Source organism: Girardinichthys multiradiatus, chromosome 14 (assembly GCF_021462225.1).
Source record: "Girardinichthys multiradiatus isolate DD_20200921_A chromosome 14, DD_fGirMul_XY1, whole genome shotgun sequence".
In the NCBI taxonomy this organism is placed as follows: domain Eukaryota; kingdom Metazoa; phylum Chordata; class Actinopteri; order Cyprinodontiformes; family Goodeidae; genus Girardinichthys; species Girardinichthys multiradiatus.
The window spans coordinates 11,654,306-11,681,951 of NC_061807.1; the positions used below are offsets into that span (position 1 = coordinate 11,654,306).

The 27,646-nt window shown below is 40.9% G+C and overlaps 1 protein-coding gene across 4 annotated transcripts; it reads right to left on the reverse strand.

Moving 5' to 3' along the window:
• Window positions 1-305: 305 nt before the first annotated feature.
• abcg2a (ATP-binding cassette, sub-family G (WHITE), member 2a) lies at window positions 306-27,175 on the reverse strand. 4 transcript variants are annotated; one of them, XM_047386773.1, is made up of 21 exons: window positions 27,133-27,175; window positions 26,900-26,986; window positions 24,657-24,742; window positions 18,082-18,167; window positions 17,882-18,006; window positions 13,593-13,652; window positions 13,048-13,162; window positions 12,609-12,761; window positions 12,233-12,390; window positions 9,686-9,788; window positions 9,529-9,577; window positions 9,350-9,448; window positions 7,853-7,969; window positions 7,454-7,599; window positions 7,137-7,219; window positions 6,660-6,749; window positions 6,203-6,327; window positions 5,919-6,073; window positions 3,579-3,668; window positions 3,425-3,498; window positions 306-820 (listed from the first exon to the last, which is right to left on the reverse strand). In XM_047386773.1, the coding sequence occupies exons 4-21, from the start codon at window positions 18,136-18,138 to the stop codon at window positions 673-675; spliced, it is 1,947 nt and encodes a 648-aa protein (XP_047242729.1). In that variant the 5' UTR covers window positions 18,139-18,167; window positions 24,657-24,742; window positions 26,900-26,986; window positions 27,133-27,175; the 3' UTR covers window positions 306-672. The 4 variants fall into 4 exon arrangements, with proteins under 4 accessions (XP_047242729.1, XP_047242730.1, XP_047242727.1 ...); XM_047386774.1 differs by lacking the exon at window positions 27,133-27,175 and adding an exon at window positions 25,887-25,976 and having other exon boundaries at window positions 26,900-27,118; XM_047386771.1 differs by lacking the exon at window positions 27,133-27,175 and having other exon boundaries at window positions 26,900-27,118.
• Between the last annotated feature and the right edge of the window lie 471 nt (window positions 27,176-27,646).

Here is a 27,646-nt window from a genome sequence, read left to right on the forward strand (position 1 = left end):
CTCTGGTATGTCACCCATAATGTTGTGTGCATTTCAATATTTTGAGCAAAACTGTGCTCTTACCCTGCTAATTGAACCTTCACACTCTGCTCTTACTGGTGCAATGTGCAATCAATGAAGACTGGCTACCAGGCTGGTCCAAGTTAGCCATGAAACCTCCCACACTAAAATGACAGGTGTTTCAGTTTCATCGTCCAACCCCTGTATATCTACCTGATGCATTGTCAGTTCGATCTGACAAAATTTTCTGTTGACTGTTCAACACATTGCAGCCATTACTGGTAATGAATAATAAACTTAAGGAGTTTTTTTTTTTTTTTTGACAAATTAACTTTTAATTCGAACATATTTCTTTATACTACACCCTTATGCAATTTTTGCTTTAATGAGTTACTTTACTGCTGTAGAAAAAAATTACAAATATAAAATGCAAAATGTTTTTTTAACATTAAAGTGCAAAAATCAGCATACAGTTTATACCAATACAGCGTGATGCAGTGATAATAAGGAGTGAGTAAAGGATTTGTTGTCAAAACTAAACATTAACAGGAAATCTCAAAGGAACAGAGCTGGTTTTAACAGATTAATCACCTTTAAATACAATACTGACGCAAAATAACAAGTTATAAATGAAAAAAAACAGTAAAACACATTTTGAGTTTCCAGAAGGCTTCAGGTGAACTTCTTGATGAAACGCAGTTTGAGGTATGTGATGATGAGGAAGCAGATGGTCATGATGCCCAGAGCCAGGTGGTTCTGCCAGAGACCCCAGGTGGAGTAATCAACACCCTGAATTTCCAGGAAATACTCCCCTGTGCAACTGGAGACACAACACATTCAGGTAAATACGGTGTAATCTTACTTTAATGACAAAAATAAATACAGCAGTAGGCTAGGATGTTATATGTTGGCTACAAGCTGACATTTATTTCACCGCAGTAACAAAACAAAACATTACTGAACGACAAATGAACCATCTAACCATCAAACGAATGCAGACACGGACAAATATGTTGGCAACCCTGGTAAAGATGTGTAAATGGACATGAATTCATCTTTTCCTCAATGACAAATCTTATACAGGAAAATTTAGAAAAATCCATCCATCTGTTTTCCATACCCGCCTCTCCCATACAGGGTCACAGGGGCAGCTGTCGCCTAACAGGCGAGAGGGGGGGTCCACCCTGGACAGGTTGCCGGTTTATCACAGATTCACAAACCATTATTTTAAAAAGAATTCTCATTGGAAAATATATTGCATATTATAAAAAAGATTAACATTTTTGGTTTGCTACATAATTGCATGTGTTCATTCACTGTTTTGATGCCTTCATTGAGAATCTATGTACAATGTAAGTAGTCATAAACATAAAGAAAACTATTAAATGAGAAAGGCGTTCTAATAAACCTGACAAAAAACACATTTATTTGCCACCGGCCACAGTTGGGAAGGTAAAATGTCTCCATACACGCCAAACCTTTGTTTAGTAGACAGGGAAAGACAATGAGTTTTCTCTTCGAACTTCACAAACATAAAAATATAAGCTTTGCTAAACGTTTCTGGGACTGTGTGCTTATTTTATTGTTATTTTTTGTTTTTAATGTCATTAAAAACCTGGACTCCACAGGAACCTATGCCAGGATCCTGTTTGTGGATTTCAGCTCTGCCTTCAACACCATCGTCCCAGCTCTGCTCCAGGAGAAGCTCTCCCAGCTGAGTGTGCCCGACTCCACCTGCAGGTGGATCACTGACTTCCTGTCTGACAGGAAGCAGCGCGTGAGGCTGGGGAAGCATGTCTCTGACTCCCTGACCATCAGCACCGGTTCCCCCCAAGGCTGTGTTCTCTCTCCTCTGCTCTTCTCCCTGTACACCAACAGCTGCACCTCCAGTCACCAGTCTGTCAAGCTTCTGAAGTTTGCGGACGACACCACCCTGATCGGACTCATCTCTGATGGTGATGAGTCTGCGTACAGATGGGAAGTGGACCATCTGTTGGACTGGTGCAGCCAGAACAGCCTTGAGCTCAACGCTCTAAAGACAGTGGAGATGGTTGTGAACTTCAGGCAGAACCCAGCCCCACCTGCCCCCATCACCCTCTGTGACTCCACAATTGACACTGTGGAATCTTTCCGCTTCCTGGGAACCATCATCTCCCAGGATCTCAAGTGGGAGCCAAACATCAGCTCCCTCATCAAGAAAGCCCAGCAGAGGATGTTCTTCCTGCGGCAGCTGAAGAAATTCAACCTGCCAAAGACTATGATGGTGCACTTCTACACAGCCATCATTGAGTCCATCCTCACCTCCTCCATCACCATCTGGTACGCCGCTGCTACAGCCAAGGATAAGGGCAGACTGCAGCGTGTCATTCGGTCTGCTGAGAAGGTGATTGGCTGCAGTCTACTGTCGCTCCAGGAACTGTACACCTCCAGGACCCTGAAGCGGGCAGGGAAGATTCTGGCTGATCCCTCCCACCCCGGTCACAGACTCTTTGAGACTCTCCCCTCTGGCAGGAGGCTGCGGTCCATCCGGACCAAAACCTCACGCCACAAGAACAGTTTTTTCCCATCTGCCACCAGCCTGGTTAACAAAGCCCGGAAACCACACTGACATTCCCCCTTTCCCCCACACCCCCCCTTTTTTTGCTGACAGGACACCTGTAACCTGTAACTCTATGCGTTACATTAACGCTCAGCTTGGACTCCTGCTTACTTGCACTGCTTTACTTGCACAATGATCACCTGCACTGTTGTATTGCTCTTGCATCTTATACTGCTCTATATTTACTCTCACTCACTTAAAACTGTGCACTTATATTATATTATATTGTAGATATGTTTGTACTGTTTAACTTGTACTGTATTGCACCGACTACGCCAAAACAAATTCCTTGTATGTCCAAAAACGTACTTGGCAATAAAGCTTTTCTGATTCTGATTCTGATTCTGATTAAACACTGCAGCTGTGTTCAGCGTTAAAAGATATATATGTAAAAAGGCATCTCATGCCCACTGTTATGTATGGTGGAGGATCTATGGTGCTATGGCCATGTTTCCTGAACTCTAATGCATAAATACCAGGACACTTTACAAGTCCTTCTCAAAATATTAGCATATTGTGATAAAGTTCATTATTTTCCATAATGTCATGATGAAAATTTAACATTCATATGGAAAATAATTAACTTTATCACAATATGCTAATATTTTGAGAAGGACCTGTATATAATATTCTGATGACCTCTGGTAGTCAGTGAGCAGAATAATGGTGGCCAAACACTAAATCCAACTTCATTCATGGTCATCGACATCATCTGGCTAAAGGTCAAAATAAAAAATAAAATAAGTAAACAGATGGCTGCTGAGAAGCTGTTCCTCTAGATGTTATCAACTGATGATGGTTTTTGTGTTTTTCTCAGGGTCTTACCCTGCCTCTAGGGTAGACCTGGAACTGTTTCCTTGACAGAAGTTGAGCCCGGTGAACTCATTTGCCTGCAGAGCCTGAAGACCGAGACAGAAAATTAATAAACACTAATCACAAAAGAATCTTTGCTAATATGGGAAATGGTTTGTGTACATACACTTAATCCATATCTGGGTATACTGAAGTACTTCAACCAGGCGAGCCAGCTGACGATGGAGGGAAGATTCACGAGCAGACCTGCAAAGATCTGCAGAAAACAAAACAGGTGCATTGGTGACCTGAAGCTACACAGAGTCAGGGTTTTTTGTGATTATGGGAATTTAGATTTTGAATGGTTTTGACTTGTATTATTGATGGAGGTTAATAAAAATATTGCAGTACAGCAGTTAAAATGGTAGAAAAGATCAAATGTGAAGTTTTTAGTGAATGCAAAGTAATTTTACAACTTGCACAGCTTTATCAAAAAGTTCTTCATAAACAAATTATGTTGACCAGATCTTGACAGTCAGGACAAACCGACTTGAAGCATCTTTCCGAACGTATTAAGAAGCATGAACAATCAAGAGTTCATATGGAAAACTGCGTCAAGCTAGCTGCGCTCAGAGAGATTAGCATAGCGGTGCAGCTGGATAACGGACACCGCGTTGCGGTAAGAAGGCACAATGAAGAAGTTGATAAGAATTGTCACATTTTATCTAAACTCTTTGACTGTATTAAGTTTTTTGGTGCTTCTGAACTGGCATTGCGCTGGCATGATGAAAGGGATGCTGTTCAATTGTATTCGTCGTCTCACTGTTGATTCGATTTCATATATTGGACCAAGTAGAGAAATTTATTGTTCAGCCCCACCAAGAATATTTTTCACCAGCCGCCACTGCTTTATAAAGTGCCAAATGAGTCAGTGAGGTGGTGAAATCTAATGGAATGGATGGAAAGTAGAAAAATAAACTAATATTAATAGAAATAAAAAGAATGACCTGTACTTGTATAACGCTTTATCAAGTCCACAGAGACCCCAAAGCACTTCACACCACATTCAGCCATTCATTCACACACTGACAGCGGTGAGCTACACTGTAGCCACAGCTGACCTGGGGCAGACTGACCGAGATGAGGCTGCCATACACAGGCACCACCAAGCCCCCTGACCACCATCAGTAGGCAAGGCGGGTGAAGTGTTTTGCCCAAGGACACAACAACTGAGACAGACATAGCGGGGGCTCGAACCGGCAACCCACCGGTTACAAGATGAACCCCTGCCACCATCGCCCCATAGAGTCCCAATAGAGAACAGGATATGTTGGGGTATAAAAACACAAGAGGAAAGGGTGTATTTTTTACCAGACCTACGATGACATGATGAAGTGCAACAAGTAATGACCGGAGAAAATACAAAGATCAGTGGTAAACTGGTAGTTTTACACCAAGTTTATAAATTACAAGTAGATCTATGGACTTATACTGGTCTCTGCCACCATGTGCTCAATATAATTAAACATACAGGTCAACATCTTATTTGTCTCTTCTGTTCAGTAAGGGAAAACAAAGATGTGAGTGAAGAACTGGGTTTTTTGGCTGGGCAGTTTTTTAGACCGTAATTAGATCCCTCTTAAATTTCCTTAGTTAAGGTCATTTATAAAGTCAGGTGTAGAAACTATATTTGACCATTAGGTGTCACCTTTGTGCTGTTAATGACAATATAGGTTGAAAACCTTTATTCTGATGACGGGCTATAAACCGAGAAAATTGTTTTGTTGACCAGATCTTGATCAAGGAAAAATAATTACGAGTTTGGAAACACACATTTTGCTTTACAATCACTAAACTTATGTGCCATGGATTTTTGACACGCATACATTCTTTCTACAGATGCACAAAGCAGAATTTATCAGCCTTTTTATTTTACAAAACTGAACTATGTAGTCTAAACTATGTATGTCTGATTTACAAACAAAAATATATATGACTGGAATTTATGCCCATAGTAAAAGTCAGAGCTAAAATATGATCAGTAAATTAGAGCTTAGGATGTGAAGGGATGCTTAATAAAATACCACAGGTCCTTCAGGAGAGTTAGATACTGGGTGAAAGAGGACACGGCATTTACGCTTTAATGTCTAAACTATATACAAGGACATGAATATCTGGGCATCAAACTAGTTTAAAACAAATAGTTCCTGAATATTTTATCATTCCACTCAGAGCTGAACATTCAGTGGAAAATGTTTTAAAAAATAAAACCACAGAACTGAAAATGTGACCGTGTAGAAATTGTAAAAGCAGTAGAGAAAAACTGAGTAAAAGTCCAGTGTTCTATGACCTGTTTAACCTATAAATTATTCAGAACTATGGCTGAGCTTTGCATCGCCAAACAGGGATAATAGATTATCTGAGGATAAACGCTAACATTACAGTATCTGAGGGACTTGCTTGTGCACCTACACCTTCAGGGGAAATATTGTAATTATCTGACCATTGGTGAGTGTTGATATGTTACCATCATGAAGACACAGGTGATGGTCATATAGATGTTGGCGATGGCCACCACCGTCTGGTCGGCTGAGATGGCCATGGCCATGGAGGTGGCTGTGTAGGCGACCATAGCCACTGTGAACATGAAGGTGAAGAAGGCCCCAGGTGTGGGCTTCAGACCTGCACGAAAACACACCAACCACCAAAATATAATCAACACATTAAAGAGGAGGAAAAACATCTGGGAAAAATATCCGAAAATATAAAACTGGAGACAAAAATGAGCGCAAATAGCAAAGTTTTACCTACCAATCATGTAGTAGGCGACGCAGGTGAAGACGATGGCAGGGATGGTCCTCAGAGTGATGATGTCAGACAGGATCTTAGACAGGAAGTAGACAGAGAGTCTGTAGTAACCGCTGATATACTCATGGCTGCAGAGAGAGAAATAAGAAGCTTTCATCAGTAAACTTCCTCTGTGAAGGTTAGGAGCAATCAGAGGATAATCAGAAGAGATTCTTAGAGGGTTGAACACATGAGTTTTGATTATTACCACTATGATCACCTGCAGTCAACAGAACCAGTATGTGTAAAAGTCTACAGGTTTAAAGAGTGATGAGCTCTCATAGAATCACTATTAGTGATGTTCCTCATTAGAAAATAAATCTAAATAATTTTTGGGTGTTTTCAACCCAACTCTTTTGCATGAGACGAGAACTCAGCTAAAATATCCTCCTAAATATGTGATTTTGTGAGTCAGACCCACACGAAGAGTTTCCTCTCGGCGATGAAGAGCTCAGCGGCCGACAGCGAGCTGAAACACTGATTCACCACGATGAAGAAGAGAGCGCCGGTCCTGAAAACAACCACACAGTGAGCTGCCGTCACCACACAGATAAAACACACAAGCATCCTCCAAACTGAACTGTATAATCCGTTTTAGGCACACAACTCTTGGACACATTAGGTCTGTGAAAGCATCCCAAGCCATCTCACAAAACTAATAAACGCAAAAGATCTTTATAATCTACAAGGACATGTGTGGAACATAAACCTCTCCATATTTAGGCCTAATATAGCTGCTGCTTTTAGATCCGCTTTACTTGTGGTCCTTACAGTTGTGAATGTTGTCAAAATTCAAATTCAGTTTTCTGTCAACACAAATAGGAAGCAAAAATAAATAAGATAAAGGAAACAGGAATCAAAATCTCAAACCCTGCTCTAGATTATAAAAGTGACATACCTGTTCTGGATCCCACTGTCATCCAGCTGGACATCAAAGAACAGAGCTCCGACAACCAGAGCGAGTAACAGCGTTACAGCTATCTAAAACAAACATATGAAGCAAAATCTGAGCGTTTCATATTCACAATAACTGACAGAGAGTGAATAAAGGAATGAAACTGGCTGCCAGAAGAAAACTCAAGTGTTTGAAAATGCAGTACCCCTTCTGTCCACAAGATGTTCCTACAAACGTTACATTTCTTCCACCAGAACTTCAGATCATGTTTTCTTTAAAAGGCAGCAGTACAGGAACCAGATTGCTCCGTGTTGTTTTACCTGGGCGACGGAGGTCTGAGGGTTCAGCATGAGGTTGCGGAACGTTCTCTTGAGAACCCATTTGAACTGTGTCAGGAAACTGGTGTTGTAGGTGATGGTTCTGAAGCGAGAACCTTTGGTCTTTGGCTTTCCCTGAGCTATCCTTTCTAGAAGATACAAGGTATGAAAATGAAATAAAAACAAATATTTCCCCAAGACAGTCTCCTGTGTCAACGTTTCCACTGACCAAGCATCTAGAAAACAATTAATTAGTAGTGATGTAAATAATAGCAGGATGTCTTTGTAGGTTCTCTGTGTCTCCAATGGGTTTCAATTTTCAATCATGTGGCTTTTAGGATGCATTATAGACTGTCATTAAAACTTAAATAAAAACTAACCCTACATGTCTTTAGTACCTACCCAGGTCGTCTTTTGTTTTTTGGTAATATTGGCAGTTTCTGTACTCCTCCACCAGTCTGTCCTCAATTCCCTTTCTGGACATGGACGTTGATTCTGCATCTTTTTGGGAATCTGCATCTGGAAAAAAAAAAAACATCTGTTTAAGATGACCAAGGTTCAAGTTAACACAGAATGAGACTAAGATCAACAGCTGTCCATCATTTTTCCACTCTAAGCAGGGTCCTTCCTGTTCTGAGAGAAAACAGCTTGAGAAGAGAAGCTCTGCTTTACTTGTCTTCAGCAACCAGTTTTCCAGTTTTACTTGAGGGAAACTAAACCATTCTCAAGCCAGGTTTAGGATAGGGAATACTGAGCAAGTCTGGGCCAGCAAGATGGGTTCTGAATTATTTTGGTTTCCCAGGTGTCTGAGTAATTAAGATAGTATGTGTTTTAAAGATCTCACTGTGCCGTGTGTAATAACACAATCTCTGAATGTGCTGCCATTCCCCAAGCGGTACCTCAGGGATGTGTATTAGGTCCACTACTATATTCTTTGAATTTGGTGCCATTAGGTCTGAATCTTCGATGATTTGGGGTAACCTTTCACTTTTATGCAGATGATTTACAGTTGTACATTTTCGGCGCTTTACAAAATGGCTCTGAAACTTGAAACTTTTGTGAGGGCTGTAATGAGGTGGTTATTTTAAAATGTCCTTCTACGTAATTCATACAAAATAGAAATGATAGTAACTGGTCCAACTAAACAAAAATAAAAATATGATAATTTTACCCTCGACTGTGTGATTCATGGCAGGATTGTGTTAAAAAGCTCGATCACCTCATCATCTAATGAACATAAAGATCAGCTCCTACCTTTTACTTAAGGATGCTGAGATCCTTATGAATAGCATTGTTTCTTCAAGATTAGATTATTGCATTGCTCTTTTATCAGGTTTATCAAGGAAGGGTCTGAGAGGTCTTGAGATGGCACAGAACGCAGAGCAAGGGTTTTCTCGGGTACCAGTAAATATTCACATATAACAACAGATATACAATCTCTGCGCTTTGCAAAAACAACATTGGGTGAGAGCTTTTTTACATCGGGCATTGAAACTATGAAACCATCAACCTCCAGATGTCAGGCTGACATGTTCACTTAAGGTTTTTAAGTCAACATTAAAGGCCCATTTGTTTAAAACAGCATATGTGCTTTGAATTGGCAGTCTTCTGTCTTGTTTATCCTTCATTTATCGTCAATTTGAATATTTTTCATCTTTGCACTCATCTTTTTTAGGTTTAACCATTCTAATCTTTAACCCTTTTAATGTTATTTTTCTATTATTTTATTGTTATTTTTATTTTGAGTTTCTTTGATTTTGGAAAAGTTCAGAATCCACTTCTGTGTCCTAAATCTGTTGGTACTGGACCAAATTACAAGCACCTCTCAGTATACTCCAACTATAAATGATGCAATGTTTTACAATAAAAGTTGGTTCGAATAAAGTCAAAGCCGCCAACCTTCTCCTTCCACGCTGTTGAGGGTGACAGCAGTCGAGTCTCCGTTGATGACGTCCAGGAAGAAGTCAGCAGGGTTGTTGTGGGCCTCACAGGTGTATCCTGGAAGACAAAACCCCAAACTGAGCTAAAATCCTCCCTGCTGTATCAAGACAGACAGAATATTTGATCCACTTTCTTACCAATGTCAGAGAAATATTCCAGTGCTCTGTGTGCCGGGCCGTGGTAAACCTGAATGTTTACATTTCACCATAAAACAAAGTTATTAGGTTATTTTTTTCCACATTTGATCAGTCAGCAGATGTGGTGGGTTTATGATAAGAAGCAGTTGTAGTGGACCTGTTTGCCATTGACGAGCAGGGTGAGGCTGTCGAACAGGCGGTAGATGCTGTATCGGGGCTGATGGATGGACAGGATGATGGTACGGCCGTTGTTTGCCATCCTACAAAAAAAAAGAAAAACTAAGCCTCAGTTATAGTTAACGTTTATAATTTACTGGTGCTTATTTAAGGGCGTTGATTGTCTAGAACAGGGGTCTGCAACCTTTACAGTCCAAAGAGCAATTTTGCCATCAGACCAGCTGAATAAAACTAATTTAGACCTGCGAATGTTACATGAAAAAAGACAACTTATAATTTTAATATACAGGGGTTGGACAATGAAACTGAAACACCTGGTTTTAGACCACAATAATTTATTAGTATGGTGTAGGGCCTCCTTTTGCAGCCAATACAGCATAAATTCGTCTTGGGAATGACATATACAAGTCCTGCACAGTGGTCAGAGGGATTTTAAGCCATTCTTCTTGCAGGATAGTGGCCAGGTCACTACGTGATACTGGTGGAGGAAAACGTTTCCTGACTCGCTCCTCCAAAACACCCCAAAGTAGCTCAATAATATTTAGATCTGGTGACTGTGCAGGCCATGGGAAATGTTCAACTTCACTTTCATGTTCATCAAACCAATCTTTCACCAGTCTTGCTGTGTGTATTGGTGCATTGTCATCCTGATACACGGCACCGCCTTCAGGATACAATGTTTGAATCATTGGATGCACATGGTCCTCAAGAATAGTTTGGTAGTCCTTGGCAGTGACGCGCCCATCTAGCACAAGTATTGGGCCAAGGGAATGCCATGATATGGCATCCCAAACCATCACTGATCCACCCCCATGCTTCACTCTGGGCATGCAACAGTCTGGGTGGTACGCTTCTTTGGGGCTTCTCCACACCGTAACTCTCCTGGATGTGGGGAAAACAGTAAAGGTGGACTCATCAGAGAACAATACATGTTTCACATTGTCCACAGCCCAAGATTTGCGCTCCTTGCACCATTGAAACCGACGTTTGGCATTGGCATGAGTGACCAAAGGTTTGACTATAGCAGCCCGGCCGTGTATATTGACCCTGTGGAGCTCCCGACGGACAGTTCTGGTGGAAACAGGAGAGTTGAGGTGCACCTTTAATTCTGCTGTGATTTGGGCAGCCGTGGTTTTATGTTTTTTGGATACAATCCGGGTTAGCACCTGAACATCCCTTTCAGACAACTTCCTCTTGCGTCCACAGTTAATCCTGTTGGATGTGGTTTGTCCTTCTTGGTGGTATGCTGACATTACCCTGGATACCGTGGCTCTTGATACATCACAAAGACTTGCTGTCTTGGTCACAGATGCGCCAGCAAGACGTGCACCAACAATTTGTCCTCTTTTGAACTCTGGTATGTCACCCATAATGTTGTGTGCATTTCAATATTTTGAGCAAAACTGTGCTCTTACCCTGCTAATTGAACCTTCACACTCTGCTCTTACTGGTGCAATGTGCAATCAATGAAGACTGGCTACCAGGCTGGTCCAATTTAGCCATGAAACCTCCCACACTAAAATGACAGGTGTTTCAGTTTCATTGTCCAACCCCTGTATATACACTATAAAAAAAATGTGTTGCCACTTTTAAAGAACCACTATTTTATTTCTATTTTTTGGTTTTAAAATAAAGAAAAAAATAAAAATTTTGTGAAAAGAGGATGGATACATTTTATTCTATGGGATGTTGGTGTTTGTGGAAAATGATGTAAAAAAAAAGAAAAAAAAGCATATTATCCAACCTAAAGAAAAGTGGTCTAAAAATATTACTGGCTCTTTTACTGGCATCTTGTGGAAATGCAATGCAATTATTCCATGAATGGAATAAGTGCTAAAATCTGAATTTGCTAATATATATATATATATATATATATATATTTATATATATATATATATTTGAAAACATTAGTTGGTTCTTTATCACTTTTAGCCAACGTTATTTAGGGCTAACATGGAACATAAAACGTATAACTATTGTCCTGTAGAGGTCACCATTTTTTTTCTAATCCACAATAAAACTATCTTTAACTTTTATTTCTGTTTTTGTGATCAGGTGAAAACACACAGCACAGAAGCAGTCCTAACACTTTGAGTGAAAACAGTGTCTTTAACTGAGAAACGCATGAAATTCAGTCAAAAGCAAGATTATTCTAACCTTGGGAGTCAGATTTAGGTGTGGGGTTCATGGGAGTTCAGTTGACGTCCGTGTAAATATAAATGAAATATAAATAAAGTTCATAAGTATGTCCTAGAATAAGACACTTATGTGAAATCCAACAACATGTTAAGACTCCACCACTGACTGACTCAATAACTGTACAAAATTAAATTCACAATTTATCTCACTGCAAAATAAAAGTGATAAAAGTAACAATACTACCAATTACGTGGAATGTGGTTTTATCTTTGGGATTTAACAGAAAAAAACCTGAAACTGAATGAAATAAAATGTGCTTCCTGAATTTTCCTGGTTGCAAGTCCTGAGGAGTGAGATCTGCAGTTTGATTTAATCTGATGGGGTTTACCTCTTTAGCAGCAGCAGCACAGAGTTAGCCGTGCTGGCGTCCAGCCCTGTGGTGGGTTCGTCCAGGAAGAGGACGGACGGGTCAATGATCAGCTCCATGCCGATATTTGTCCTCTTCCTCTCACCGCCGGAGATCCCTCGAATCAGCTGAGTTCCCACCTGAAACACACCAGGACTTGTGTATTAAGATGGTCTACCTGTGATTCAGTGCTGATGACCTTTGATGCTCATGTTCACCACCATGTTCTTCTTTTTTCATATTTTTGTTTTATGAATATTTTAACTTTCTACATGTTTCTTCATTATAACTTTCTGGTTGGAGTTTTGTCCTCCTGTATCATTGCTTGTTCTCCATCTTCCTCGTCTCTCCTCCTCACCCTGGAGTCAGCCACTCGTCCCAGTCCCAACTCTTGGATCAGTTTGTTGACCTTCTGCACTTTCTCCTTCTGAGTGATGGTGGACGGGAGGCGCAGCGCCGCTGAGAAGCTGAAGTTCTCTCTGACCGTCAGAGTTCCCATCACCACATCATCCTGCAGACAGGAAACCACTGCTTACAAAAACTCAAACATTAGCTGCATCTGGATGCACCTTTTTTTCAATCATTTCGGTTCACATTGAGTCAAACTTCCCCTGCCGTGACTCTCTCTAAATAAACTAAAACAGCTTATTTAACACGACTGAAGCAGATTTGGCCCGAAGAGGCCGGTCCTATTGTTGCAGGCGGTCTCTTCCTTCCTCTCCAGGGAACATTCCTGAATGGAAAAAACATTTCAAACTGGCTTCTGCAGGTCTGGCTTCCTGGCTGCCTTTACCTACCTGCACCACATATCCAGAGAGACACTTGAAATTGGGAGGCTGAGGAGCTCCGTCAATCAGGACTTCACCTGACAGACCTGCGGGATCTTTTCTGGCTGCCAGAACATCAAGGAACCTGATGGAAAAACAGCATTGGTAAATAAACGTGGGTTTGACACTGAAAGTCCAGGAAAAGGCACTAAAAATGTGCATGAATGAATCAAAAATATAACAAAATTAGAACTGGTTTACGAAGGGGATGTTTTTTCCATCTGGTATTTAGTGTAAAGGAAGCAAAATGTGGAAAATATGAGAACCATGTTCCTTCTCATTCAGTTAATGAGTACTAAAACTATTGATGAATCCATACGTGTTTTTGTTTTTGCCAAATTGAAACAATCCCCTAAAATCAACAGAAAATTAGGTTATTTAGAAAAATCAATTTGGTTTTAACCTTATCCTTTATTAGTAAGATGAGTGAGGCGCTCGTGGTTCTGAATGGAAAAACTGAACGGTTTTTTGTCTTGTGCATATGTTTTATAACAAACATGTGCAGAACCACTTACGATGACTTCCCGCTTCCTGTGGCTCCCATGATGGCGTTCACACCCGGCTTCATGAGCCCACTGAGGAGGAGAAAACACATTTACAGAACCGGTCATAAAACAGTTCCCTGCTGCTGATTACAGGGCCTTCAGGTTTTAGCCTGTTTTTGCTGCGACACTAGACTTCACACTGATTTTAATGTTACCCCTTTAAATGCTAAACAGTAGAGGTTCAAAAAGCCATAAAAATGGTGCCTTAGATTTACAGCCAGCTCCTCGTCCCACCACATCTAAGCTCTCCTCCGAGGCGAAAACTAAAAGAACATTGTTCAAAATGAAATAATAAGAATACCAGGACTGTTTTCATTAAACAAAATCAGTAGTTGTCTTGCAATCAGAAGGTTGTGGGTTTGATTTCAGCTTCCTCCATCGCCTCCAACCCCAAGTAGCCTACCTGCTGTGTGTGCATCAGTGTGTATGTTTGTGAGTGCAGCTCGGTCAACGAGGCATCGTGTTAAAGCCTTCGCAGTGGTCCGTATGACTAGAGAAGTCCTATATAATTCCAGTCTCTTCGGTCTGCTGAGCCTCTGTTTACTCCATCACTGTGCTGCTATAGGAATAAGCAGCTGCTCAGTGTCGTCTCTTTCATGGACAGAACAATTAATAAAGTCATTGCAGCCATTCTGATTTATTTAAGGGCTGCAACTAACGATTTTTTGCTAATCGATTATTCTGTCGACTGTTTTTCTTTTTGAATAATTAATTAATAATTGGATAGAAAAGGTGCTGAATTGTTATGTCCACACAGCACACCATGCATTTCTGCTAAAAGTCGTTAAAGGCTTCCAGGTGGAGGCTATGCCATTTTTAAAAAGGTTTTCTAATGCTGTTTGAGGGGTTAGTGAACAGAATATTGTGGCGGGAAGAATATGCAGTAAATAGAAATAATTGTGCCTCCATGCTTTAGCATTGAAACTTTTGAAGAATAAAAACAAATAATGACCACCGAAACTAGCATATCTGGCATTGCTTCCCACATAAATTATTTTATGTAATAGGAAGGTTTTATTGTCACTTCAGCTCAGTTCAACTCTGCAGCAGACAGTGAAGCACAGGGAATCTAATAAACGACTGGGATTATTGGACCTCATAAGAACACGCTGCCCTTTGACCAAATAAAGGTTTTATAACATTTATATATTTTATATAAAACATAAGAATAAATTTACAGGGTTTAAAATGAGGAAAATGAGGACGATTACGTCATAAAACCAAGGATCTCAAGGAGGAAAATCTGCTTCATCTAGGAATGGAAATTATACCATCAGACAGCAATAAACTCATACATGTGCTGTCAGCTTAGATGAACGTTCAGCCTGACGTGAAAACAAACTGAACCCACCTTTAACTCTGTCAATGATTAGACTCATCAATCAATAAAACACAAAAGACACCACCTAAACTACCCAGAACTGTCAGAGCCTTACGTGACGCCGTTTAACCGAGGACAGTTTTCATAAATTTCACATAATAATTAAAGGCTTTGTTGGTTTTCATAACAGAGCGTTATTCAACAGATCTCAAATACAGAGAACCTTTAACCTTTCGGAGAACAGTTCTGATCTTAATAAAGAAAAACATTTGGGTTATCCTGAAGGATTACTAGATTGTTTCCAAACATATTGTAGGACAAAAGCGATCCGCATTCAGGGTATTTAGAAGAGGGGCGTGATTAATTTTAATAAATTACATTAAAATTGGATGATTCTCTAAAGCATATCAGTGCGAAACAACAACTTCTGTTTTGCAATCTCTAAGCAGAGGTAAGTCCTTTCTGGGTGTGCTGTTTCTATGTTTGGATACCTTGAGTGTTTAACTAAATGAACGCATTCGATTTTCCAGAGAGTGAATTTTTTTCTGATGTGGTCGGTTTTCTTTAATGCTCTAAGGTGTTCCAGCTGACAAGACAACAACTTCATAGGACAACTTTTACCTTTTCCAAACAGATACGATGTAGAACATCTTCAACAGTTTTTATTTCCTTTTTCAAATGATCACAACTTTGCAGGATATATGTAAAGCTGGAAGACACATATGACCTCTTAGTCAACGAAATATTCTGTATAATTCTACATTTTAAGTTTTACCTTTAGTTATAAAACAATCAGTCTGGTCATGTCAGTAGAAACAGGAGCCATTCTAACCCAGAAAATAAAACGTTACGTCTATATGAACCCAGAAGTTTTTGATTTAGATGATTTTAGGCTTGAGTTGAGGCATTTTTTTGCCCTTAAAGACCGACTGCTTCAAGAAGTCGCTTCATTTTTAAGACGCTTAAACTCAGGTCCAATCACTTATTTTACATGCAAATAATCTGCAGTAGAGGGATTTACATTAATTTAAATGGATGACTTAATATTTTTTAATAAAGTTTGCAGAGAAGTGAGTAAGTAAAATATTAGAGTAAGATCAATGAAAAACGAAAGGCATCATGAGAAGCTTCTGTAAATTTACCCAAGGCTAACTTTTCCAGGGCGTTTTTGCTGCAGTGACAGCAGTTTCAATTCTACATCCTCTGGGGCATGACTGCATGCAACAGGTCACGTTTTTAGGGAACTAAAACTGCTTCAGTTTTTCTATCAGCAAAACTAAGAATGCATTGTCAGTAATGTTGAAAAACATGAAGTCATCCATTCAGAAGATCTCATACATCGAAACCATGATGCTGCAGTTGTGTTGCTTGTTTTGAACACACAGTCTAAACATGGGGTTTCTATGAATCGTTGGTTTTTGTCTTAACCTTTCAGTAAAAATGTGCTGATTTCTTCCTAATCCTATAGCATTATCCATTTTTATAGATTTTATAGGAAAACATCTTGTTTTATTTCTATCCCTGAACTTAAATCTGTGACGTCATAAAAAAATGGGTCAGAAATAACAGCAGGTGAAGTGGAAAAAGAATGATTGTCGAGAAAAATCCAAATTTGTCTTTCTTCTCTGTCTGTTCAGTCTTAATGAGCAGCTGAAGCGACTATGAGACCAAAGCCATCAGTGAATCTTTCTGTTCATCAGATAAACAGCAGAGAGGTGAATGTTAATGGGCGGATAGCTGTCTGGACCGGATACACGCTTCGTTTTCACACAAGTGCATTTTAAATAAAGCTTCAACCCTCTCTCCAACTCTGTTAATTAATACACACACACTGAACAGTAACATAAGGAAGTATAGTATAACCTGACACACACTGACCTTTGGCCAAATACAGTTTCCATAACAAGATTGTTTTCATAACAGCACTGAAGTGGTCAGCTGCTCATTCAGGAAACCGAATTCTGGTTTTTCTAGAATTTTCTAGTTAGAAGAAAATGTTTATTAATCTGTTTTTTACTTAACTTTAGAAAGAGATTAAAATAACCTAGAAAACCTATGTCTGGTTTCAACATGCTGCTCAAACATTCACCTCTTATTATTAGATCTGTTTTTTCCCTAGATGAGAGTATTAAAAGATTCTATTTTAATGTCTCTATTTGTCATCAAATACATAATAAACTATATTGTCCATTATTAGATTATTATTTAAAGTTTGCCCTGAGGTCCATTTAAAAAAAGAATGATAGGACTTTCATAAACATTTCTACCTCTATATTTGTCATTTTAACTGAAATCATTAAAGCCAACTTGATTATGTGACTTTAACACCCTGAACTTTCTCATTGTGTCAAGCTATTTAAATAGATCAGCATCCTGCTACTGTGCCTGTTTGTTGGTTCAAGCTCAAAGTTATTGTCTTCCAACAGGCTTCTGAACGTACAGTGTGTGTGTTGCAGAGGCAAAGCTGGAGTCCCTCCACAAAGCAAAACTTCCTTCCTTTGCCTCCCAACATGTGGTATTTGATGTGGAACCAAAGAACAGACCTGATCATGTCACGTTGGCCTCCCAGGTGAGCTTGTGTTGGCACGTAGACCAACAAGCTCATGGTTTTGTTTTTCATACAGGATGCATACCTCACCTGGTGGCTGAAGCATGCAATGTTGTGTTCAGGAATTTGTATAGTGACTGTAGAGCTTCAACCATGGATCTCATAAAACAACTTAGCTTGATAAATCTGTTTGGGACAAGAGGTTTTTGTTTCTGTGATGATACCACTGGAAGAAAACGTGTTTTACACCTATCTATCTCTCATAAATATAGCTTAGTTTAATCAACTAGTTGAACTTTTGTAGGAAATTTAAGATCTTTAAGGATAATAGTTTTTGCTTTGAGATAAAAGTGTTCTGAGACCATCTTTTGAGCACAAACGTGCACTTACTTCAGGTCAATGAGGATGTCTTTGGTTGTGGCCTTCTTCCGGCAAAAAAGGCCTCCTCCCTGCTTCACTTTGTAGTGAATATTGTGGAAACTAACGGTGGAACCATGTTTGCTTGCACCTGCAGACTAAAAAAAAATCAGTACTTCACAAAAAATGAATATGTTAAAATTAAGACTGTTAGCATGTAGATAGAAGATTACCTGGTGTTTGGAGGCTCCATTCCGCCCAAGCTCAATGGCTTCAGAGTCATTAGACATCCTTTACCTCGCCTCCAGTATTCAAAACACTGAAAAACACATTTGAAATAACTAGAAATTCTTTTACATCCAGGTGAATCACTCAAAGACGAAAAATATTTGAATTTTGTAAAACCTGTAAACTCCATAGGATCATTGTGACAACTCCAGTGAATTTCAAAAACCAAACGTAAATTCTGTCTTGGAAAGCAAACACACCCAAGATGGAGATTTGAAGAATAATTACATTTCAAGAACAGCTAATATTGGTGGAAGTATCATGACTTTAGGATTAAGAAATATATAATTTCACAAGATAACTGTTTGCTGTTAGCTACAACTTCACTAGCTAGCAGCAACATCTTAACTTTATCAGATGCATTAGTCAATATTTACAGTGTTGAGGCAAAATAATGCTATCACTGATATTCTTGCGGCCTCAACTTCTCCCAGTCCGGATGTCGTGAGAAAAAACAGATGAAGAGCAGGAAATTAAGATTAACGCAAGTTTAATTTGGAAGATAATAAGTCCAATGATTTCTAATGCCCCCTCCTTGAACCGTCACCTTAACGTGGTGGAGGGGTTTGAGTGCTCGAATGATCCAAGAGGCTATGTTGTCTGGGGCTTAAATGCCCCTGGTAGGGTCTCCCATTGCAAACAGGCTCTAGGTGACGGGTCAGACAAAGAGCGGTTCAAGAACCCCTCATGACGATTACAAAATCGAGGCACGTGACGTCGCCCGGTACGGCGGAGCCAGGGTCCCACCCTGGAGCCAGGCCTGGGGTTGGGACTCGTCGAAGAGTGCCTGGTGGCTGGGTTGCTCCTCGCGGGACCCGGCCGGGCCAAGCCCGAACGAGAGACGTGAGACCATCCCCCAGTGGGCCCACCACCTGCAGGGGGAACCGTGAGGGACCGGTGCAAAGAGGATTGGGCGGCGGACGAAGGTGGAGACCTCAGCGGTCCGATCCCCGGATGCTTAGGCTGGCTCTAGGGATGTGGAATGTCACCTCGCTGGGGGGTAAGGAGCCTGAGCTTGTGTGGGAGGTCGAGAGATATCGACTAGAAATAGTCGGGCTCGCTTCCACGCACAGCGTGGGCTCTGGAACCCATCTCCTCGAGAGGGGCTGGACTCTCTTCTACTCTGGAGTGGCCCACGGGGAGAGGCGGCGGGCTGGGGTGGGTTTGCTTGTCGCCCCCCAGCTCAGCCATCTCGTGTTGGGGTTTACCCCAGTGGATGAGAGGGTCGCATCCCTACACCTTCGGGTTGGGGAGAGGTCTCTGACTATCATTTCAGCCTACGGCCCGAGTGGTAGTGCGGAGTACCCGGCCTTCTTGGCGTCCCTTTCGGGGGTGCTGGATAGTGCCCCTCCTGGGGACTCCATTATTCTGCTGGGGGACTTCAACGCCCACATGGGAAATGACAGCGACACCTGGAGAGGCCTCCCCGATCTGAATCCGAGCGGTGTTTTGTTATTGGACTTCTGTGCTAGTCACGGATTGTCCGTCAGGAGGGGGAAGCGGTGCTTCGCCAACACTGTTTACAGTGGGTGTGGGGAGCTGCTGACCTCGACTGGGGACATTATCGGCCGGTGGAAGGAGTACTTCGAGGATCTCCTCAATCCCGCCATCACGCATTCCCTGGTGGAAACAGAGGCTGGGGACTCGGGGTTGGACTCTTTCATCACCCAGGCTGAAGTCACCGAGGTGGTTAAAAAGCTCCGCGGTGGCAAGGCTTCGGGGTTGGATGAGATCCGCCCTGAGTACCTCAAGTCTTTGGATGTTGTGGGGCTGTCATGGTTGACGCCTCTTCAACATTGCGTGGCGGATGGGGACAGTGCCTTTGGATTGGCAGACTGGGGTGGTGGTTCCCCTACATAAGAAGGGTGACCGGAGGGTGTGTTCCAACGACAGGGGGATCACACTCCTCAGCCTCCCTGGTAAGGCCAACGCCAGGGTATTGGAGAGGAGGGTCCGGCCAATAGTCGAACCCTGGCTTCAGGAGGAGCAGTGTGGTTTTCGTCCATGCCGTGGAACACTGGACCAGCTCTATACCCTCTACAGGGTACTCGAGGGTTCATGGGAGTTTGCCCAACCGGTCCACATGTGTTTTGTGGACCTGGAGAAAGCATTCGACTGTGTCCCTCGTGATGCCCTGTGGGGGGTGCTCCAGGAGTATGGAATCGGGGGCCCTTTACTAGGGGCCATCGATCTCTGTACAAGCGGAGCAGGAGTTTGGTTCGCATTGCCGGCATTAAGTCGGACCTGTTCCCGGTGCATGTTGGACTCCGGCAGCGCTGCCCTTTGTCACCGGTCCTGTTCATAACTTTTATGGACAGGATTTCTAGGTGCAGCCAAGGGCCAGAGGGGGTCTGGTTTGGGGACCAGAGGATTTCGTCTCTTCTTTTTGCAGATGACGTGGTCCTGCTGGCCCCCTCTAGCCAAGACCTACAGCATGCACTGGGGCGGTTCGCAGCCGAGTGTGAAGCAGCTGGGATGAAGATCAGCTCCTCCAAGTCCGAGGCCATGGTTCTCGACCGGAAAAGGGTGGCTTGTCCTCTTCAGGTTGGAGGGGAGTTCCTGCCTCAAGTGGAGGAGTTTAAGTATCTCTTGGTCTTGTTCACGAGTGAGGGAAGAATGGAGCGGGAGATCGACAGACGGATCAGTGCGGCTGCCACAGTAATGGGGGCGCTGTGCCGGTCCGTTGTGGTGAAGAGAGAGCTGAGCCAATTTTTGGTGAAGAATCAACAACAAGTGGGACACAATCATGTAGTGGAATGAAATTTGTTGGATGTGTCAAACTTGTTTAACAAATAAAAAACTGAAAAGTGGGGCGTGCAATATTATTCGGCCCCCTTGGGTTAATACTTTGTAGCGCCACCTTTTGCTGCAATTACAGCTGCAAGTCGCTTGGGGTATGTCTCTATCAGTTTTGCACATCAAGAGACTGAAATTCTTGCCCATTCTTCCTTGCAAAACAACTGGAGCTCAGTGAGGTTGAATAGAGAGCGTTCGTGAACACCAGTCTTCAGCTCTTTCCACAGATTCTCGATTGGATTCAGGTATGGACTTTGACTTGGCCATTCCAACACCTGGATACGTTTATTTGTGAACCATTCCATTGTAGATTTGGCTTTATGTTTTGGATCATTGTCTTGTTGGAAGATAAATCTCCGTCCCAGTCTCAGGTCTCTTGCAGACTCCAACAGGTTTTCTTCCAGAATGGTCCTGTATTTGGCCCCATCCATCTTCCCATCCATTTTGACCATCTTCCCTACTGACGAAAAGCAGGCCCAAACCATGATGCTGCCACCACCATGTTTGACAGTGGGGATGGTGTGTTCAGGGTGATGAGCTGTGTTGCTTTTACACCAAACATATCGTTTTGCATTGTGGCCAAACAGTTCGACTTTGGTTTCATCTGACCAGAGCACCTTCTTCCACATGTTTGGTGTGTCTCCCAAATGGCTTGTGGCAAACTTTGAATGAGACTTTTTATGGATATCTTTGAGAAATGGCTTTCTTCTTGCCACTCTTCCATAAAGGCCAGATTTGTGCAGTGTACGACTGATTGTTGTCCTATGGACAGACTCTCCCACCTCAGCTGTAGATCTCTGCAGTTCATCCAGAATGATCATGGGCCTCTTGGCTGCATCTCTGTTCAGTCTTCTCCTTGTTCGAGATGAGAGTTTAGAGGGACGGCCGGGTCTTGGTAGATTTGCAGTGGTCTGATACTCCTTCCATTTCAATATGATTGCTTGCACAGTGCTCCTTGGGATACTTAAAGCTTGGGAAATCTTTTTGTATCCAAATCCGGCTTTAAACTTCTCCACAACAGTATCTCGGACCTGCCTGGTGTGTTCCTTGGTCTTCATGATGCTCTCTGTGCTTTGAACAGAACCCTGAGACTATCACAGAGCAGGTGCATTTATACGGAGACTTGATTACACACAGGTGGATTCTATTTATCATCATCAGTCATTTGGGACAACATTGGATCATTCAGAGATCCTCACTGAACGTCTGGAGAGAGTTTGCTGCACTGAAAGTAAAGGGGCCGAATAATATTGCACGCACAACTTTTCAGTTTTTTATTTGTTAAACAAGTTTGACACATCCAATAAATTTCATTCCACTTCACGATTGTGTCCCACTTGTTGTTGATTCTTCACAAAAAATTTGAATTTTATATCTTTATGTTTGAAGCCTGAATTGTGGCAAAAGGTTGAAAAGTTCAAGGGGGCCGAATACTTTCGCAAGGCACTGTACATCAGCGACTTGGTGTCACGTGATCTCAGGCTCAGAATATAGTGGGTGGAGTTATACAATGATGTACAGTAGGTGGCAGTATGCACTTCTGAATTTGTTGCGAACCGCCAGCTTAAGAAGAAGAAGAAGCAGCAGCACTAGCGCCAAGATGACGGACCAAGAACAACATTAAGACATATATAAACTTTTTAACATTATCTGGCTTTGTACCGTAGTTTCTTGGTCCGTTTATTTGGCGCTAGTGCTGCTTCTTCTTCTTCTTTTCTTCTGCTGGCAGTTCGCAACAAATTCAGAGGTGCATACTGCCACCTACTGTACATCATTGTATAACTCCACCACTATATTCTATGTTTTAGTTTTGTATTTGATAAAAATAAGAACAATGCTTTATTTATAATACTCTTGATTCCCCCCCTATGTCCCTGATATTCCTTTTAGACTGAATTACCTCCCATTCCGGCACTATGTTTACTGGCGGTGAGGAGTGTGACAACGCATGCGCAACGCGAATCGACTAACTCTGTGCTCCACTAACCAGCCTGAGATCACGTGACACCAAGTCGCTGTTGTAAATTCGTATCCTCAAAAAACGAAATCGTATTCACAAAGTGTTATAACGTATTGTATTCATAAAGAATAAACCACAACTGTAAACTTTAACTTTGTGTTTGTAATTTCTTGAAGCTGTAACATTTTATTTTGTATTCTTATAGAGAAAATATACAATACCTCTTTTGGATTTTACTTATGCACAACTATTGACTAATATGCACACATTTCCATCTTTACATACACATTGTTTTTGACAGCGTTCTTACCCCATATAAATATGTCTCTGGTCCAACACACCTGAATCCAATGGCTGAATTACATTCAGGTGTGTATGCAATCAATTTCTCCAGAGTCCTACTGATGATTTAATTACTTTATTCAGGTGTGTTGAAGCAGAGACTCATCTAGAGGTTGCAGGACACTGGTCCTTGAGGACTGGAGTTTGACAACTGTGTACTAGATAGTATGACAGCTAACTTTACAAGCTAACGATAGCAGTTTTGTTCTGTCAGATTCAATGCAAGTTAGAATGTTACAATGTAATACCAACAACTATGTTATTTTAGACCCAGTTTGTTTGTCAAAAAGTCTAATGACTTTCTTTACCTGAAACAAAAAAAGTGTCTGACCGACCGCTGTGCTCTCCCATGTTTTTCACCACCAAAAGAGCAAGTACACAGATGAGTATTTTCCTCCATAGTTAGATTTACCACACCCTAATATTAAGATTATGTGTTCAACTTTGCAATTTAAATGGACAGATGTGACCTAATTGAGTAGCTACACAAGAAGAAGAAGGAATTTGACTTTTGGCATGATCTTACTGATCATGTTTTAATGCATCCTTTCATACTTCTGTGTGTTACAACTTATGCTGAATACCAGGACCAGTTAAAGTCCAACTGAACCTTTGCGTTTATTTATCAACAATATAATTAACTATCATTTATAGTGGAGTACTTTCAGCAAGGTGATGTTTGTCTGAACAGTCTCCAAAATCAATTTCTGTAAGTATTTGGTCAGTTTTTTTAGCTTCAAACACCAAAGTTACTATTCAGGGAAGCTCAGGGAAAAGATGAAAATGTTATTCAACAACTGCAGTGAATGGAAACAGAAAACCCGTTTGCTGACCAAACAAAACCTTCTAACAACATCACCCATCAATCTAAACATTAAATTCATCTCACCATTCAGGACTTCTACCTCTGCCAGTTTTTAAATATTTATTTTAATATAAAAACACCTTTTTAGAAACTCAATTATGTAACTTTGGCAGTCAGGTATTTGAACAAATAATTGACAGTTGTTTTACTGGTGACAACAGTTTTAAGCAGTTACTAGTGGCTTACAATTTTACAGACATACAAAAGTAGGCTCATTGTAGTGACAATACCATCAAAACGTCATAAGCAAACACAGTCTTATTTGCATCACCAGGACCCCGTATGCAGCCCTCTGACAAATTTTACCCACAAGATTTCCTGACATTCTGCTGATTGGGTCAAAGAAATCAAATCTGGTGAACTCAAAAGCAGCAAATTTATTTAATTCCTCTTTTTAGCAGAGCAAATTTTCCTTTTTAAAAAACAAAAAAACAGCTAAACTTAATTAAATATGACGTGGATTTGTATGAATCACAGGAAAACAAGACATTTGTTTAATCAGTATATAGAGATAAACGTTACACGTGAAAGAAGTGACTAAGCGCAGATATTTTTACCTGCTGAAATCAGAAAATCCCAAAGCAAACCGGCTGACGGACATCCACACAACAGGACGTTGACCAAGAGGGAGCAGGGATTCAGACTGCAGAGATCAATGTGTGTTTGACAGAGAAGAGTCAGTTTGTTTAACTTTCACACAGTGTGCGCATGTGTGGACGTTTGGTAAGTCTAGCTTTATGACTGAGGCGTGATAAGTAGGGTGAAGGGCAGCACTGAGAATGACTCTTACCTAAAGTCTGGGCTATAAAAGTCAGAGAAAGCAGAGCAAAGAGAGAGAGAACAGGTTTGTACAGTGTCCTACACACTTTCTAATACTCTGATATTCCATGATAGAGTTTATTTTTTAAATTCAGTATCTGGTTTGTTTCTTTCCAAAAGGCAACATCAGAACTGTAAATAGATGAATGGTCTTTTTCACCACTTCTTTGCATAACAAGCCACGCTCATCCAATTACAAACACATGATCGTAAAGTACATTTCATTATCATACAATTATGATGCACACTAGTTTCGATGTCTGAGCTTAAAACTGTAAAATAGCAACATGTCAGATAATTGTAGGTAAACGTAAATAGTCCCTTATATCATAATAATTAATTTTTCCATTTCTTTTTAAGAAGTCACTTTAACGCCAGCAGAGTACCTACACATTGCCCTGAATGATGACCAAGAATATAAAAAAGTATTTTCACCAATAAGTGACTTTATCATTGCTGTGAAGAAAGTATTTGCACCCTTACAGGTTTCTTCTGTTTTTGCTTTTTGTCACATTTTAATGTTTCAAATCATCAAAGAAGTTTTATTATGAGATAACCTGAGTAACTACAAAATACGGTTTCCCAAAAGATGATTTTTTGTATTAAAAGGAAAAAAAAAACTATTCAAACCAACCTGGCTGTGTGAAAAAGTAGTTGCACCCTAAACGTAATAACTGGTTGCACCGTCCTTGACAGCTACAACTTAGATTTCAGATTTATTTATTTTAGCAAACTGCCGTTAAGTCTTCATGATTACTGCTAATCAGTCTTTTACATTACTGTGGAGGAATCTTAACCCACTCTTCTTTCCAGAATTATTTTAATTCAGCCTCATTAACCAGCTTTCAAGCATGAACAACCTTTTTTAAAAGGTCATTCCACAGCGTCCCAATTGGGTTTAAGTCCATACTTTGGCTAGGCCACTCCAAAACTTTCCCTTTGTTTTTTTGATTCATTCAGAGGTGGACCTGCTGGTGTGCTTCAGATCACCGTCTTGCTGTAAAAGCCAAGTGTGTTTGAGGCTTGAGCTTCAGGTCACAAACTGATGGTCAGGATATCTGTTGAAGAGCAGAATTTATGTTTTTATCGATTATGGCAAGTTGTCCAAGTCCTTCAAAAGCAAAGCAGCTGCCAGACCATCACACTATCACCACCATGTTTGACTGTCAGGATGATGTTCTTTAACTGACTTGCTGTATTAGTCTTACGCCCGATGTTACAGGACACACACCTTCCAAAAGGGTCCACCTTTGTCTCATCCATCCACAGAATATTTTTTCAATCATCTTTTGGTAAATGTGAACTGCTTTTAGTCTTGGAACCCTGCGATAGAAGACATTTTACTGTCGAGTCTCTTTCTTATCATTGTATCATAAACACTGGCCTTGAGTGATGCAAGTGAGAACTGCAGGGCTTTAGATGTTGTTCTGTGATCTCCTGGATGACTCATCGATGTTCTCTTGGAGTAATTTTGGTAAGCTGGTCTCCTGGGAAGGTTCACTGCTCTTTCAGGTTGTCTTCATCACTGGGTAGTGGCTCTCACTGTGGTTCTTTGGAGCCCCAGTGCCTTAGAAACGGCTTTGCAACCATTTTGAGACTGCTAGACTTTGCTTCTCACGTTTTTCAATTTCTTTAGATCGGTTGCTTTTTTTAGCCTACTTCATGTTGTCATACAGCTTTTATTTAAGTGATTTCTTACAGGTCTGGCTTAGTGAAATTTAAATACTCTGCTTTCCACAAATAAAAGTGGTAAAACACAGCTAATGTATGATCTAACAAAGGCCAATCACATTTCAGCATAGGACCAGGCTGGTTTGGAAAACTTCTCCCTATAATAAATAAACAATTAAAACCCGCTTTCTGTATTTACCTTCGTCTGACTTGTCTGTGACAAACAAAAAGGAAAACGAGAACTTTCTAAAGATTGAATTGCCTTTTCACAGCACTGTGATAGTAAACTGAAAACCTCAGAGAGCCTCACCATTTGTCTGCTCAGAAGCCCTGCCCTGTGCCGTCCTCCCTGCAGCTTCCTCCACATGGATAATTAAACCATTTACGGACATTATTCCTGCAATCACACACACATCCTGGACAAGGAGTTGCAGGTAACAAAAGGAAAATATCACGGCAAAAATCTAATCTCAGGGACTGTTTCCTACACCGCAAACTGTAAATATTTAAATAGAATATATTTATATGCTGCCGCAGACATACCGAAGCACCAAGAAGCAATTTTCTCCCGGAAAGCAGACAGAGGAGGAGGGACTGCAGCAGCCCGCAGCTTTCAGTTTCTGCAGGAAGTCCCAGAAATTCTTACATCCTGTTACATCAATTATATATTACCAAACCCATATATACCTTTGGACAAATTTGTACTGTTAAGATAATCCGCCACATATATGTTAAAAATTTAGCTTTAGATTTAGCTACTACATTTTTCTCTATAAATCAAGATGCAACTGAACAACCAGCTGCTGAATCAGAAAACCTCTCAGCCAGAAGTAAAAGAATCAGGGCAGCAACAGCTGATGTAGCACTGATGACGTTTCATCTTTTAAATTATGGTAATAATTATAATAGTAAAAAAAATTACAATCTGTTGTCGGCCGTACTGCGCCGCCTTGGCTCCTCCTGCTGGTCACTATGTAGCATTGCATATCTCATCTTCGCAGGTGGAAAACTGAGTGCAAAAACTCAGGTCATTCATTTTGCTCATTCGTCACTAACG

Coding starts and splice junctions, on each gene's coding strand:
- abcg2a (XM_047386773.1), bottom strand. CDS start 18,138: ATGTCTAATGACTCTGAAGCCATTGAGCTTGGGCGGAATGGAGCCTCC. Junction 7,600..7,852: donor AAAAACAAAAGACGACCTGG/GTAGGTACTAAA, acceptor TGTATCTTCTAG/AAAGGATAGCTCAGGGAAAG. Junction 821..3,424: donor AGGTCTACCCTAGAGGCAGG/GTAAGACCCTGA, acceptor TTGTGTCTCCAG/TTGCACAGGGGAGTATTTCC.